This window comes from Amphiura filiformis, chromosome 6 (genome assembly GCF_039555335.1).
Source record: "Amphiura filiformis chromosome 6, Afil_fr2py, whole genome shotgun sequence".
NCBI classification, from domain to species: Eukaryota; Metazoa; Echinodermata; class Ophiuroidea; order Amphilepidida; family Amphiuridae; genus Amphiura; species Amphiura filiformis.
This window is the reverse complement of record NC_092633.1, coordinates 18118673-18132836: the sequence shown is the minus strand read 5'-3', so window position 1 is coordinate 18132836 and position 14164 is coordinate 18118673. Positions and strand designations below refer to the sequence as shown.

At 37.3% G+C, this 14164-nt stretch overlaps 1 protein-coding gene across 1 annotated transcript; it reads left to right on the top strand.

Moving 5' to 3' along the window:
* The first annotated feature begins 253 nt into the window (after positions 1 to 253).
* LOC140155087 (uncharacterized) lies at positions 254 to 7280 on the top strand. The gene is made up of 3 exons (XM_072177786.1): positions 254 to 398; positions 3377 to 4196; positions 4601 to 7280. Exons 1-3 carry the CDS (start codon positions 381 to 383, stop codon positions 5830 to 5832), a joined length of 2070 nt encoding a protein of 689 aa, XP_072033887.1. The 5' UTR covers positions 254 to 380; the 3' UTR covers positions 5833 to 7280.
* Positions 7281 to 14164: the final 6884 nt, after the last annotated feature.

Sequence of the window (14164 nt, the reverse complement as noted above, 5' to 3'; positions counted from 1 at the left end):
ACTTGGGGTCATTAGGGCAGCTGACAAAAACATGTTGCAAAAACAACAAAATACTTGGCCAGCCCAGGGTGACATCAATATGATGATATGATAACTTCAACATAATGCCTATGATATAGACTTGATATATTGCATTCTCTTTAAATCGATATAGGCCTAGCTAAAAGTGTACGAAAGGTTAAATGTCACCTATTGGCCATTTCCTGTGTGAAGCCCGGAAGAGAAGGAACTTAAAACATGGCTACTACTGTACGACGTAGTTTAATGCGGCATGTGGACCTACACTGTTAAAATATTTTTTGCATGGGAATTTGGCCTCAAGAAGTGCTGAAATATATGGTGATACTGCATCGAAATTAAATGATCACGGTGATACAAAAATGCCACCTAAAATTAAGGTATGTATAAATTATGAAACTCATCAAATTCAATTAACATTTAGTGATTAGAATATTGGTTCTGTCTACGCTGATTATTTTGGAAGTCATTAACACATTTGGAGAAATTAAAAGGATATCTCGTTTCCAAATAATTATTAAAAAGACAAAGTTAAAGATATTCCAGGAAGATTTTATAAAAACTTGGGCACTATTATAATGTCGACTGTACATTACTTTCATGTTTATAGATGATCATGATGATTTCTGTTTGCTGGTATCTATTGTCACCATAGGCAATAGATTTTCGAGGTGTGATCAAAAATCAATCAAATCTGGTCAAATTTAAGAGAAATGTTAGTTTTTAAGCACTGGACCAGTAAACTATAAGAACTAAAGGTTTGAGTTTTGGATGGTCAGTGGAATTTTAACTGGCCGGGGAAGTAAATAAGGATCATTTCCTGGGTGGGCAATATACGATTTATTATTTATTATTTTACAATCAAATTAGGGAAAATTACAGGGATGGCATCCTGGCAAAATTCAATCGTGCGACTGAAAAATGATATCTTTAACAAGAGGCAAAAGATTGGAAAATCAAACTTTTTGATTAAATATTAAATCGGAAAATTTAAGAAAGACAAGGGAAGTACTGTGAAATATGTCAAAATACAACTAAAAGTGCATTTCAAACGATTCATAATAGCAAAGTTAAAACAATAAACAGTAAATTTACTTTGATTGAGTTGCATTTTCCAAAATGTATTGAAATTATTTGATAAAGAATTATGAAAATCTGTTTGCTTCTCAGCAATTGAAAAGAATAAAATACACTGTTTGATTAAGTTAACAATATCTGGTCTTTAATTAAAAGTAAAATATGATTGGTACATGAGCAATAAATGCACATACAATCACAATATTCATATGAATTAGTACTTAACCACCAGTCTTCTTCTGATGATTAAGGGTAGACGGGGTATTGTTGGTCGAAGCAACCTAAAAATTGATTTTTATTATCTAGATCAATATATTATTGAAAAATAACACCTTGATGTTTTACAAAAGTTCATTCTACAAATCGTATACTTTGCAAACTTGCTTAATTTATTTTTGTTAATGAGTTATGTACGTCTTACAAAAGTGTTGTTGTTTCAGCCCTATTTACAACGTAACTCAAGAACCGCAGCACCTTTAAAAGTATATCTGTGATATTTTAATTCTTCTACACACTCGCTATGAATTGAGCAATGCAGTTTTTGCCAAAGCTCACAGTACCATTCGTAAGATGCTGTGAACTACCAAATCACAACAGTATAAAATAGTTCATAACCTTTTAAAAAGTGTTCTGGTACAATGTTCTGGCTGGCTGATGTATATATTCTTGTTCGCTTATTCTACGAAAATCACTGTTCAATGAAGTCCATTGTACACTTGCCTTTATATATCCTTTGCGTAAAATCCTCGCACAGAAATGATTATGCTTTCTCCAAACGCTCAACTCCTTGCACAGTTGACACTTTCTCCAGCTAAGATAGGCTACTTCTTTCGCCAATCACCCTCTTTCTTCCGGAAACATGCTTTTTCCTGCACTGATTTGTTTTATTGACAGATGTGTTGTTTTATAAACCAGACTCCAGCAAGTCGACAGAAGAACTTTGTACCTTTATGTACTCGAAATCTCCTTCGTTGCTGTATTAAAATAGCACATTATTGCTTATGCAAACTGGTTCAAATGTGCCTCCTTTTGAAGCACGACGACCAACACATTATAGGGAATCTACAATCTCTCATCATATTCTGCCAAGAGCAAACTAAATTGCTTTCACCTTTTATACTCACAATCTATTAATAGACCATTCTGACACATGCAGCTTATTTTAGAAATGGGAATTTCCGATTAGCATTAGGCAATGCATTTAGATGAGCAAACTGGGAATTCCCAAATATTAATTAAACATTAACCTTTCTCATTGCATCACTTCCTGGGGTTTTCCAAACATGATGTCATATTCACTTTACATTATCGGGGATTCACCCAAATGGTGCAATACACTGAACTTTCTAGAGAGCAGGGGATTTCCCAACAATCCAAAATTAGATATGATTCGATTTGTTTTGATCAACTTGATGAATGAGAAGGGATTACTCAGGGCACATCACACTAAAAATATCAAGTATTTCCTAACCAATTATAAACCTATTGTATTTGTGATATTTACAAGTGTTTCCGCTATATTCCTCAGAAAAAGCCGTGAAATTGTTAAATTTAATACTAACATTTGGTAGTAAATGGCTACCCTGAATTATCATAATTATATTGACATACTTCCCAGCTATAATTAAAAGCAATTCTTATAGTAAATTCAATACATGTTATTATATTAAATAATGGAGCCCCCAGGTTGAACCACAGTCGAAATGTGCAAAAAGTATACTACAAAACATTAAACCTCAAAACAGAATTTGTTTTCTATCAACATTTAAAATGTAGATTGATAACTATATTTGGCTGCTCAAAGATCTCAAATGAGCAATGATGTATATCTGGAATATTTAAAATCATGATTCAAATCTAATTTGTACAAATTCAAAGAAATATTGGGTCAAATGGTGTTAAACATATACCTTAATGACCTTTCATATAGCACTTTCTCAAATTGGATGACCTATAGTTACATTTTCTGAATCATTTAATCGGAGAAGCTTGAACAGTTTATATAACTGTGCTCCTGTATATGAAAAATGTGACCTTGGAAATTTTGCATTGCCCATGGGTGATGATTTACCCCCAGCATTTGTCCTATTAGACAATACGAAGTATGTGTTGATATTCACACTGACAATGTGAATAAAAAGCTCGTCAAACCTTTCACAAATGAGTACCCACTTTACTGTAGGGAATTGTCAACAACAACAACAACAAAACGGGGGGGGGGGCAACCAAAACGACAGGAAAAACAAAAAGGTTATAATCGTGTTTTACTCTTTCTTTTCAGAAAGTCAAACCCAACCGAAGACATTACTTTGAGATCAATAAAGACGATTTATCACCAATAAAAGAAATAGGTGATGGAGGATTTGGCACGGTTTTCCATATGATATGGAAGAAAGATGGCAAAGCTGATCTGGATGTTGCAGCGAAAAGATTATACAAAGTTGACGAACATGAACTAGATATGTTATCTATGCTTGACCACCCTAATATCGTAAAGCTGATAGGGGTAGTTCCTGAACGTGTACATTTCATGCTTATCTTGGAACTCTGTGAAGGCGGTTCTTTGCGCAATTATCTTAGCAATCATAGAGACGATCTTCCGTTTGAGCTTCAGAGATCATGGGCGGAGCAGGCAGCAAGAGCTATTGAATATCTACAGCATAAGGGTGTCATACATAAAGATATCAAATCGGATAATTATCTTATAGCCAATGGAAATGTTTTGAAGTTGACAGATTTTGGATTAGCAAGGTTGGGGGACAAGACTACTAATCATGCGACAGAAAGAGGCACAGCTGCGTATATGGCACCTGAAGTTTTCACTGAAGGAATTTTATCACCAAAACTCGATATATTTGCATATGGAGTTGTACTTTGGGAGATAGTGACAAAACAGATTCCTTTTGCGGGACAACCACGAGGGAATATTCTATACCAAGTGTGCCAGTATCAAAAACGTCTACCGATTCCAGAGGATTGCCCGGGAGAGTTTGCGTCCCTTATGAGACAGTGTTGGTTAGAGGACCGCTTCAAGAGACCAACCATCACAAATATATTGGAAGTACTCAAACGGAGAAGCATTCATAAGTGTCTTAACAAAGGTAAGCATGATGATAAGGTCCTTCTCTTGGATCAGCCTTTGCATCTCATGTGACGCTATACGCTACCGTGACCAATTCTGTTCTCATATATAGAAAAGTTGGAACATTCAGTTAAAATTAGATAGATTGGCTCTCTCTGGCTTATAGCGAAAGTAGGAAAAATGGGAAACCGTTCTCATACACTTTTTGGATAAGCCTTCATAAGTGTAACATGTGTAAAGTTGCATGCACTAGTCCAGAAAACACTGGTATCGGTAAGACTCTTGCCAGTCATCTCAATCGTACATGGTTTTTTATTTAATTGGTTTTTTTTTCCTAAACATGTATGGATCCTGATTTGTTTTTGGAAGGCGAGTCTTGCTTATATTGTTTTGATATAAATTTCAATTTGGTTTGTTTTTTAGAGTCAACACAAAAAAACCGAGAATGGATTCTGCAAAGCGAGCTCGGCAAATTTGGTGCAGCACAGGGCATTGCCATATGCCCAAATGGAGACATTGCAGCAACAGATTACGGAGGTGCACGACTGAAAGTCTACTGCAGGAAAGGCAAACTGATACATCAGGTGAAGTTCAGCGATGGTCACCAATCAACGTCACCATTTGCTGTTGCAGTCAGTGCCGATGGAACCTACTTCGTGACGGACCAGACCAATTGCGTGACAACTATTCACGCTTCTACTTACACCAAAGACAAATTCAGTGTTACTTTGCCAGAAGACAAGTCATCTACCAATTCTGCCAAGAAAATAATGCTCGCGGGTTTGACTCTAGATAACAATGGCAATCTGCTGATTGGATGTCCAATGAACAAGGATGGGTATATCTTGACTTACACTCAAGACGGTGTCCGTCTAAGTAGTGTTAAGGTCGCTCTCCGACCTCAGTACCTCTCAGTGACCCGTCTGAACACAATAGTTGTAAGTTCCTCAGATCCTCAGACGATACAAGTCGTAGATCGCGGAGGGAAAATGCTATTCAGGCTCAATGCACCTGAAACGGTATCGCATTGGTGGCCTCGTGGTGTTTGTTGTACAGAAGGCACCATCATCGTCTCCAACAATGGAACAACAATATCTGACAAAGGCATCTACTGCTATTCCATTTCTGGTCAATACCTTGATTGCATCACCAAGGAAGTATCACATCCAATGGGTCTTGCTGTGACTGACGATAACAAGACATTAATGGTGGCTGAAAGAGATGGAGGTGTCAAAGTCTTCAACTGCAAGATCATTGGTGTTAATCTGTTGTTTGGAAACAGCAAGGAACAGGTTGAAATCGCTACCACTGAAACCGTGACGACTGTTGATATCAATACTGAAGTTACTAGGAACATTCCAAACATACTGGCGCCTTCTGCACCTTTGGTGGAAAGTACGGACGGTGTCGGTGAAGCTTGTCTCGACTATAATGGTAGTTCAGTGAATGTCAGCAGCCTTTCTTCGCAAATCCAGGTTGCACATCAAGTCGATATTTTATCGTCGTCTCCACCAGGAAGCCCTCTTTGTCTTGATGTCAATGATGAAGGTGAAAATGGATCCAGAAATTCATTAACTTCTGGCTCATCGAAGTCACCATGGGAAAGGAACACCTCGACAAACTTGGATGATCTACAGTGGCTTGATTATTTGTAAATGCACAGTGTTGGTGATCACAAGTTTACCTTTAGCTTTCAAAAAATTAATAATAATTATTTGAATCAATTATTCATTGCTGGCATGCCTGACGGAGGGGGGCTGACAAGAAAAAAAAGAAAAAAGACTGATATTCTTTGTTCTTAGTACTGTTGAAATACACACATATTCGGTATAACACCTTGATTTGGCTATAAAATAATGTAGAATAACAAATTATCGCACGCTTCGGGCGAAATGAAACAATTTGTATAAACTTTCACTTCATATACTATCCCAGCCAACACAAAACGTTTTACACATAACGTTTAAGTTGACTTAAAGCCGTCCTCCTGGGGTAGGTCCCGGAGATGGCTTTTCAACTAGTTTGAGTCTCCATAGCTGTCTCCATAGATGTCCTGCCGCTACTACTAATGGTATAACTGTCTCTGTACAGAAGTGCTTGATGTCCTCAAGCCACTTTTTCTCAACAAGTCTTTCTCTGGGTCTGTTGCCTTCTATGTGACCTTCGAGCAGGATTTTTGGATATCGGGAGTTGCTCATTCTTTTCACATGACCAAAATATTTGAGTTTTTTCGTTGCCGTTAGTTCTTTGGGGTAACGTAGCAGCTCCCGGATGTTAGTGTTTCTGATCATTTCTTTCCCTTCTTGTGACTCATAATATCTTCTTGAGTGTCCAGGTTTAGACCAGTACTCGGTATAATTCAAGTTTGGTTGAATTCTTGATATCTTTCGACTTCCAAATGGGGTTCAGCTTCTGCATGGATCCCATAGCAAGATCTATCTTACGTTTGATATCATTTTCATTGCTGGGGGTTTCTGATATTACCCCTCCCAGGTATATGAAATCCCCGGGTGAAATCCTGCACCTGCTTGAGAGGTTTCCCGTCCGAATCAGAATATCAAGTTGCACTTTATCTCTGTTGGTGACCAATATTAATATAAGTCCAAACTTCTTGTTGAATGTATCGACTCTTGTAACCAGGACCTGTAGATCTTCTTTTGTTTCAGCCAAGAGGACAATATCGTCTGCGAAGCGGAGATTATTGATGTGTTGCCCTTGCACTTTTGCACCTATCTGTTCATCTTGGATAGCCAACATTAGCACTAGTTCCAGCAGAATGTTGAAAAGTTGTGGAGACAGAATGCATCCTTGACGAATTCCTGTCCCAGTGGTAAACCAAGGTGTAAGCTCTCCATTGACCCTTACAGTGCTTTGAGATGTTCCATAGAGTGCTCTCAGAAGATCGACGGTCTTTGACCAGTAGTCCAGGTGTCGCATGGCTTGCCAAAAAGACCCTCTTCTCTTGCCACACAGTTTCGAAGGCCTTCTAGTAGTCTATAGCAGCCAGTTGTCTTAGAATGAAGAGTTGATCTATGGTGCTTCTTCCCGGTCGAAAGCCTGTTTGGGATTCAGCATGTATGTCCTCTGTGTTTGCATTCTTTTGTGGAGTATACTACAGTTTATTTTTCCTGCAAGGCTAAGGAGGCTGATGCCCCTGTAGTTAAAGCAGTCTAAGTTGTCCTCTTTCTTAAAAATTGGGACAATAACAGCTCGTCCCCAGAATTTCACCTGTGTCCCATATTCTCAGTTTGTGTATGATCCTGACACCTGGTTCTCCTGTAGCTTTCAGTTCCTCTGCTGAGATCCCATCAAATCCAGGGGATTTTCCTGTTTTGAGATGTCTGATGGCTGCACGAACTTCGTCTATCAGGATGTTTGCTTCCTCCCCTTCTTCAGGAATGGTTGGAATTGTTTGGAGGATGGAGGTGTCATCACTGACTGTCTTTATTGAATAATTCTTCAAAACTTTCTTTCCATCTATCCTTGACTGCCTTGTCTTCAGTTAGAACTTTGCAATTTTTGTCTTTGACACTTCACATTGATGTGAGCGAGTCCCTGTGATTGTTTTTTTTTATGGCGGAATATATCTATGCTTGGGTTTCTTGGCTTCATGCGCATCATCCACTTCTTTGCACAGTTGTTGCAGCCAATTATCTCTACACTCTTTCGACTTGCATTTTATTTCCTTATTTAAAAAGTTGTACTTGGAATCTACCATTGTCACTTCATGTGTCTCTCTAGTCTCTTCCGATTTGATTTAAGTTTTGTAACCTCGTAACGAGGGTGTCTGTTTGCCCTTAGTTTCACTTTCAGCTCGAGTTTTAGATCAGCAAGGACCATCTGGTGGTCTGATCCAATATCGGCGCTAGAGCTCCGTGAGTTTGATATGCAGCTTTTCCATTTTTGTTGTATAAGAATGAAGTCAATTTTGTTTTTTGTTGAACCATCTGGGGATTTCCAGGTCCACTCACGGCTAAACTTTGATGTTTGAATTTGGTGTTTGATATGCAGAAGTTGTTGGTGGCGCAAAGGTTTAGGAATTTTCTCCTCTTTGATTTCTCTCACGTACACCACAACCAAATTTCCCAAGTATACCATTCCATGGTTCCCAATCCTTGCCTACTTTGGAATTGAAATCTCCCATCACTATCAACATGTCTTGGGATTGGGCTTCATTTGTAGTTCATTGTAGATCTTCGTAGAACTCATCCATTTCATCTTCAGTGTTGCTGGTATTTGGTGCATAGACCTGGATAATTGTTGCTGCTACTACTTCGGTCCGCAGCCTGGCTGAGATTATTCTCTGAGTGATTGGACTATATCATCCTAAAAGTGACTTCTGTGCATTTTTGTTTAGCACCAAAGCCACTCTTTTTCTGTGGGTACCGTATCTCTGTAGCTTGAGCAAAGAAATTGGAGTCCACCTTGTTTGAATTCTCCTTGTATTGTGAAATGGGTTTCAGCGAGTTTTGATGCATTGTGCGCACATTCCATGTGCCTATCCCAATTGATTGCTTTTGCGTCTTAAAAAGCCCTCTTTCCTTCAGGTTCATCAGCAGCAGCCCGTCGAATTGCAGATCGGTATGGTGTTTCCCTTGATGAAGGAAGATCATCATCCCTTCCAATACGCTTTGAGGTTGATGCATCATCATGCTCTTGGATTTCCAGCCCTTGGGAAATTGTGGCTGGTTAATATCAGGTTCTTTAATCCTGGTGCTGTAAATTTGACTCATGTTGTTGGGTTTAGTGGTCTTTTTATACTAAAGCGGGTGGTGAAGGACCTTAACTTCTCTCCCTGCAGGTCACTACCAAGTGGAATTCAGTAGGTTGATGTAGGCTCCTCTTTGATGCTCAATTAAACTAGACACTGCGACTCAATATGCCTAGCCACCCTGGTCTGTCCGTCCACATTGAATTAAATCAAAGGGTTAACAACCCTTACCGCTTGAAGGTAGACCAGGACGCTAACCTGTTATCTCACAAGTCGGTTGTCCACCTAACTCTACGTGGTATACTATGTGCTGATACTACTCTATCTACACTAGCACTCATTACCAAGGACGTCTCCTCCTTGTATGATCCACCACACAAGTGTGTTAGGATAAGTATGGTCCACCACACACAAGTGTAGTAAGAGACTACAGGTTTAGGGAGTGGTGATGAGCGTGTAACAACAGCTCTCGCAAAGCTCTCACAATATTGCATGATTGTAGTGGAAATAGTGTTTGTTGTGTGTTTGTTTTTTAACCAGTGGTCTACCTAAGCATCTAGCATCTGCAGGACAACTTATATGACTCAAATGTCTACATTTAGTGAGTTTTTAACATTTTATGATTTTCCTCTCCCTGAATTTGGAACTCTGGTCTACATACACAGTGCACTGCAAGTATTTCTACATTGAGATAATCACAGCTATAAACTCCATTGACATTTTCAGCTATAGTATAGACCTTTCTTTTAGGTCATCATCACTTGGGCAATCATGCAGTCATAAGCCTCTTCAAGGACTTTGATTTGTTATCATCATGGTACTTATATTAATTCAACTCATCCTCATCAGTGGACTTTGTATATCAAATGGAACTGATAGTGATAATCATCATGTCATATGCCCTATGGCATACAAAAGCATTCAAGTTTATAGACCTTGGCTAATAACTGAAACCCGTTATGTTGGCAAAAGAATTAACATCTACCATAACTCCACAGCTACATTTCGATATCGCCTACTGATTGCTGGCGATGTGAATCCAAATCCTGGTCCACATTTTGATGATAGTGAACTATTTATCCCCCCTTGTACTGCAACATCTGATCAAAGCAAGCTTCCTATTAAATACACTAGGGAAGCCCTCTTGAGTTTCAACACATCCCATCTCCGTATGCCAACTGAAGACTGGCAGAGGGTGAAAGAACTGAAATTAAATGCCACACGTCTCACTCGTAGGAAGAATCGTAATCGTGAAAACCGTAACATCAGAGCCTCATCAAGTGAGCCTACATATGATCATGACGACCTAAGTGAACATGTTTCAAATAATAATCATGAAGCATCAGAATCAGATTTACAAACTTTAATTGATACTGACAGTTATAATCATTTTCGCACAAAAGGCTTTCACTGCATCCACCTAAATGCAAGATCCATGTCTCCCAAAATGTCTGAAATCAAACTTTTGGCATCTGAAATCAAGCCCAGCATTTTTGCCATCAGTGAGAGCTGGCTTGATGACTCAATTAGCAACTGCGAAATTGAGATTCCAGGTTTTTCTGTGATTCGAAATGATCGCAACAGAGATGGTGGTGGGGTCTGCATTTATGTGAATTCCAGTCTTGCTTTTAATGAAAGAACTGACCTCCAAGACTCTAAACTTGAAGCAGTATGGGTTGAAATTCTTTTCCCCAAGTCTAAACCTGTTATCATAGGTGTTTGTTATAGGTCACAGACACATTCTGAATTTGACTTTACTGATAGGTTGGATAATGTCATAACTAAAATTCCAAATGATAACGATGTTATTATTCTTGGCGATATGAACATGTGCAGTATTCGTTTTGATTCCTATTATAAGAAATATCACGAAATGCTCAGCCAATCTGGTTTTAAACAGCTGATTTTTACACCTACTAGAGTTACTGCTACTTCTAAATCAGCAATTGATCATGTGATATGTAATAACATGCAAAAAATCAAGAAATATGGTGTTATCAAGTATGGTGTCAGTGATCATTATATAACCTATTGCACAAGGAGTAGTATGAAACAAAAGTCATTTTCTCACAAATGTATTCAAATCCGTTCTACAAGGAAGTACAATAAGGACAGTTTTGTTGAAATTTTAAACAATGAGAATTGGTCTTCGGTTTACAACTGTACCAATGTTGATGAGGCATGGATGTCTTTCTGTGATCTATTCACCACAATCCTTGACTCTGTGGCTCCTCTTAAAGAGATTAGAATAAAAAATCATTCTGAGCCCTGGATCACAGCTGAAATTCTTGAGAGTATTCGGGAACGGGATAGTTGGTTGCGCAGATCACGGAGAGACAAACATGACCCTGAACACTACAATATGTACCGTATGTTGCGTAATAAATTACACAATGACATCAAAAATGCAAAACGAAATTATATTGTTGATAAACTTGAGGAAAACAAGGATAATCCAAAGCAATTGTGGAAACAACTTAAAACCCTTGGGTATCAGAAAAGTACTAAGGAATCTAACGGTATTGTTTTAGATGTTGAGGGTGAAAAGCTTTTTGACAAAAGGGATGTTGCGGATCATTTCAATCATTTTTTTACTGAAATTGCTTCCAATCTGGTTGGTAAACTTCCCAAACAATCTACCTTTGATTATAGTGTTGATACAGACACATTTAAAGATTTTTATAAGAATGTTCTGGCTGACTCCTTTGAACTTCAAGAGGTTTGCGAGGAGTTTATTTTTGAGGAATTAAACAGTCTTAATACAAGCAAGAGCACTGGACTTGACAACCTTCCAGCCTGTTTTATCAAAGATGCGGCAGAGGCTATTAAAGGGCCAATCACTTTCATTATCAACCTTTCTATTCGGTCCGGCATTGTTCCAACTCAAATGAAATTGGCAAAAGTCATCCCTCTCTACAAAAAGAAGAGTAGGCTGGATGCAGGTAATTATAGACCTGTTAGCATTCTCCCAGTTGTCTCCAAAATTTTAGAAAAGGCTGTCTTTTTCCAATTGAACAAATTCCTGGTTGAAAATAAACTTCTTTATGAACTCCAATCTGGCTTCAGAGGATCATACTCAACTGACACTTGCCTCATTCACCTTCAAGATCATATCAGAAAGAAAACTGCTGCTGGCTTCTATACTGGGATGATTTTATTAGATATCCAGAAGGCTTTTGACAGTGTTGACCATAAAATCTTGTGTAACAAACTGTCTGCCATGGGTGTTAAGTCCACAGCCTGGTTTGAATCTTATCTTTGTGATCGTAAACAAATTGTTCAAATTGATGGGGTTGAGTCTGATCCTCTTGTCATAACATGCGGAGTTCCCCAAGGCAGTATTTTAGGTCCTCTTTTATTCCTATGCTATGTTAATGACATGTCCACTTCTATTAATTGTATTATGTTGCAGTATGCTGATGATAGTGCTTTGATATATTCCGACAAAGATCCAGAGAGAATCAGTCATGTTCTTCGTGATAACTTGGAGAGCTGCAATAAATGGCTTATAGAAAATAATCTCTCTCTGCACACAGGCAAAACTGAACTGATTCTCTTTGGATCAAAGCGTAAGGTTAATAATGTTTCTGATTTTTCTATCATTCTTAACAATGGTCAAATAATTAAGTCTAAACATACTGTTGTTTATCTTGGTCTAGAACTTAATCAGTTTCTTGATGGTGAGGAAATTGCAACCAAAATTGTGAAACAAGTTAATTCTCGTTTGAAATTCCTCTACAGACAAGCAAATTTTTTTAATCAAAAAGTGAAGAAAATGGTCTGCTCAGCTATTGTTTTGTGCCTGTTTGATTATTCTATTTCCTCCTGGTATTGTGCTATTTCTAAATATCATTCGATCAGATTGCAGCGAGCTCAGAACAAAGTTATCAGATTTATTCTGGGCAAAGATCACATGTATCATATTAACAAAGCTGACTTTCAGGATTTAGGCATTTCAAATATCAGGACAAGGGCTGAGCAGCTCCGTTTGAACCATGTTTTTAATATTTTTCATGATGTTTGCCCAAGCTATATGAAAGAAAACTTTGTCAAATTATCTCATCTTCATCGTTATAACACTAGGGGTAGCAATTTTAACTTCCAAGTTCCAAAAATCAAAACAGCAGATTCTGCTTCCTTTTTTTACAATGCAATCCATGATTGGAACACACTTCCCGAAAATGTAAAATTGTGCAATATAAAATCAAGGTTTAAAAAAGATGCTAAAATTATCCTCTTAGACCACATGGTTATATAGTTTTTAATATTGTAATTTAGGTGTTTCATGTTTTAAATAGTTGTAATATATATATTTTTTCATTGTTATTTATAAGGACCCCTTTGGAAATAAGTCGCTGACTTTAAGGGATATCCTTGGCGTATTATCGTGTCAATTTTTATGTTTTAATTTGTATTTTATAATAATTATGTTTTTGTATAATGTTCTGTGCAATATGTTATTTGACTCTTACGATGATATGCTTAATAAACTCAAATCAAATCAAATCAAATCGAGGGGTAAACGTTTGAATGTCGGGTTATATAAAGGCTATAAAACGTTTTAATACCATTTTTGAAAACCTGTTGCAAAACATTCAAAACAAAATATTATTTAAGGGATCTGAATGAGCGTTTTAAGCGTTTCAACAGTATTTTTTGTGGGACATGAGCACATCAGACATATCGAATTGCATTCTGAATACAAAGAATGTCTTTCTGATATCTAATACAAATTTTATGACAAATTACTAGTATTAAAATTTGATATTTTTCACATTTTTGATATATAACAGTCTTCGAAGTAAATTTGATAAATCTAATGATATATTCTTAAAATGAATGTAGCTGGGAGGAAAAGCCGATGATCAATTGAAAATTTTGACCTTTCATATTGAAGATATGGATTTTTTCCCAAAAAGAGCTAATTTTTTTGGTGTTTTGGGGAAAAATCCATATGTTCAATCTGAAAGGTCAAAATTTTCAATTGATCGTCGGCTTTTCATCCCACCTACATACACTTTAAGTATAAATCATCAGATTTATAAAGTTTACCGAGTACTGTTAAATATCAAAAATATCAATTTTAATGATTTGCCATAAAATGTGTATTACATTGCGAATTTCAAAAAATCAAAATTATTTGATATCAAAAGGACATTCCTCGTATTCAGAAAGCAATTCGATATGTCTGATGTGCTCTAATGTCCCACAATAAATACTGTCCAAACGTTCATACCCCACCCCTTAAGTGTTGACAAAATATTTTGCAAAAATGT

Excerpts from the sequence above, each read along its gene's own strand:
- LOC140155087 (XM_072177786.1), top strand. Across the intron at positions 4,197-4,600 it reads TCATAAGTGTCTTAACAAAG|AGTCAACACAAAAAAACCGA; the intron begins GTAAGCATGATG and ends TTTGTTTTTTAG.